This window comes from Pollicipes pollicipes, unplaced genomic scaffold (genome assembly GCF_011947565.3).
Source record: "Pollicipes pollicipes isolate AB1234 unplaced genomic scaffold, Ppol_2.1 Scaffold_3087;HRSCAF=3621_pilon_pilon_pilon, whole genome shotgun sequence".
NCBI lineage: Eukaryota > Metazoa > Arthropoda > Thecostraca > Pollicipedomorpha > Pollicipedidae > Pollicipes > Pollicipes pollicipes.
In genome coordinates, this window is record NW_023596225.1 from 47,152,866 (window position 1) to 47,155,216 (window position 2,351).

The window sequence follows — 2,351 nt, forward strand, 5'->3', positions numbered from 1 at the left end:
GTCAAGTCATCTCGCAGTGAGTCAGCTCATGCGATCCGATCATTCTGTGAATGGCTTCAGATGATCAAGAAGTGGGAGAGCTGCGAATCGCCGCCAATCAAGTGGACAGTTTTGCATGCCAGCAAGAAAAACCCAACAAAATGCTCAGAAGTTAAGGAGCTGCACTGGGAACGCTTCTACTCATTTATGTATGTGAGCATCCAGAAGACATACCTTACACAATGTGCCGACCTGATCGCCTGACGGCACTGGAGGTGTGCCGGGACTGCTTGGAGCGATCTGAACATCACTCCAGACATGAGGAAAAGGAACTGCACTTGCCAGTGGCCTGCCAGAGGTGTTTAACAAAATCGTGCATTGGCAACCACCATCTAAGCAGTTTAACCGTACCTATTTTTCAGCGCATTACTCCCACTGATTACACAGAATACTCGTTCGAAAATAATTAGTTCAATGGGTCTTAATCGTACCGAAATCTTCCGGAAGCATTTAGAGCGGATATATTGCACGCGCAACCTGTCATAAGCCACCTCGTGGCTAAACAAGATACTATTGGCGTTATTTTTGGTGGGTGCGCTTGTCTGGTGTCGCAGCATCATCACTGAAAGCAGCCCAGAGCGAAACACCAGACAGCTTGCGTAAAAACACGCATGGTTTGAGTGCTTCGTTTATTGAAATACAGCGGGTCAGGTCACAAAGAAGTTTCACAACACCAGCATTTGTGCGTATAAATAGAAAACATTCCATCGCATTTGACTAGTACGCCGCCGCCTTGTATGCCGGAGCGGGACGGCTGTAGGCGGCCTTGTAGGCCGGTGCGGCAGCCTTGTAGGCCGGAGCGGGGTGGTAGTCGGGGTAGGTTGCCTCTCCCTCGTAGGTGACCTCAGCGTTGTAGCCACCGTAGTGGTCGGCGACGTACTTGACGTGCTGGACACGGCCGTCGGGCAGAGCCACCGAGTAATATCCCTGGGTGTTGTGGCCATCGCTCTCCTCCTTCTTGGCAAAGCTAGCTCCGGAGTAGCGGTCGTTGACGGCATAGTCGTAAGCGAACGGCTTAGCCTCCTCCTTGTACTGGGGCTCCGGGTGGTAAGAAGCGGTCTTGTAAGACGGGGCAGGGTGGTAGGGGGCGGGCTTGTAGGAGGGGGCCGGGTGGTAGGGAGCGGGCTTGTAGGACGGAGGAGGGTGGTAGGGAGCCGGGGTCGGCTTGTAGGCCGGGGCCGGGTGGTAGGGGGGCTGGCTTGTGGGTCGGAGCCGCGTGATGGGACGTCTTGTGCTCCGGGGTGGCCGCGGCAGCAGCCAAAACGGCGGCAATAATGAACACCTGTAATGCCATGAAGGTGATGTTACGGATATGTGATAGTTAGCTCAAGTCATTTCTCGACGGCCTTATTACATTTGATTCGATGTCACTATTGCATTAGGCTCTATTACATTCGACACATGTACTGACCACATCTGTCATTCAATTCGCAGTTCACACCACAGAGCACTGAAAACACATGTAAAAATACCGTGGATTGTAAAACGCTGCCTTTCTTAAAATTAACACAAATCCGTAGTTAATCGCCGAGAGCTAGGTTTTTGTGGTGTCGGCAGTTTTGGTGACATTTATTTCGGTGGCTATTTGGGTTTGAGACACGCCGTTTTATGTGAGTATTCCAGGGCATGCACCGCAACTGCCGTGCAGTAACGTCTTTCAGGACTAGCTCATGTATACCTCGGCCGTTTTTCCATGACTCTGATGTAGGGAATCTTGGTCATACTTAGTTTGGGGGGAAAATGCACGGTGTTTTCCGGGAAAGGACACTACAAACGCACATTTTTAAGAGTAGCCTGATGAAAGAGATTCAATATACACAAACGAGTATCTAAATGACTGCTGGCCGTCTGACGGAACGGCTACGTCAAACACATTGGCCCAGTGCCTGTGGCAAATGACCCTGCAGTAGCCACCAGCGCACTTGTCCAGCTGTGTGCTTGGTAAAACGTACCTTCATGCTGTATGGTTTAGTGGCCGGGTACGCCGTGCAACTGGTGCAGACTCCCACAGTGTCTTCCCTTTTATAGGTCGGCCAAGACCAGATCTTGGCCTGAGGTCACGGCCCGCTGCGCCCAGTCATCGGCTGACCCACACTGTTCTCCTGGTCGGACCGATGAACAAGCGCAGGACCCACGGCCACTCCCATGGGCGCGCCCACTGTCACCGGCTTGAACCCATGGCCGGAAGCTTAGAGCCAGCTCATAGCCCGGGCAGCCGCTCAAAGGAGTGGGGAAGGTTGGTAACAGCTTGCCTACAGCCGCTTGAAACGCGTGTTTTAATCGACCGCATCAAAGTTATGATAATTTGTTGC

General features: G+C 52.4%; 1 protein-coding gene across 1 annotated transcript; it reads right to left on the bottom strand.

Annotated features, from left to right (window-relative positions):
- Positions 1 to 756: 756 nt before the first annotated feature.
- On the bottom strand, positions 757 to 1,997 carry LOC119090290 (cuticle protein 7-like). The gene is made up of 2 exons (XM_037213073.1): positions 1,992 to 1,997; positions 757 to 1,233 (listed from the first exon to the last, which is right to left on the bottom strand). The coding sequence occupies exons 1-2, from the start codon at positions 1,995 to 1,997 to the stop codon at positions 757 to 759; spliced, it is 483 nt and encodes a 160-aa protein (XP_037068968.1).
- Positions 1,998 to 2,351: the final 354 nt, after the last annotated feature.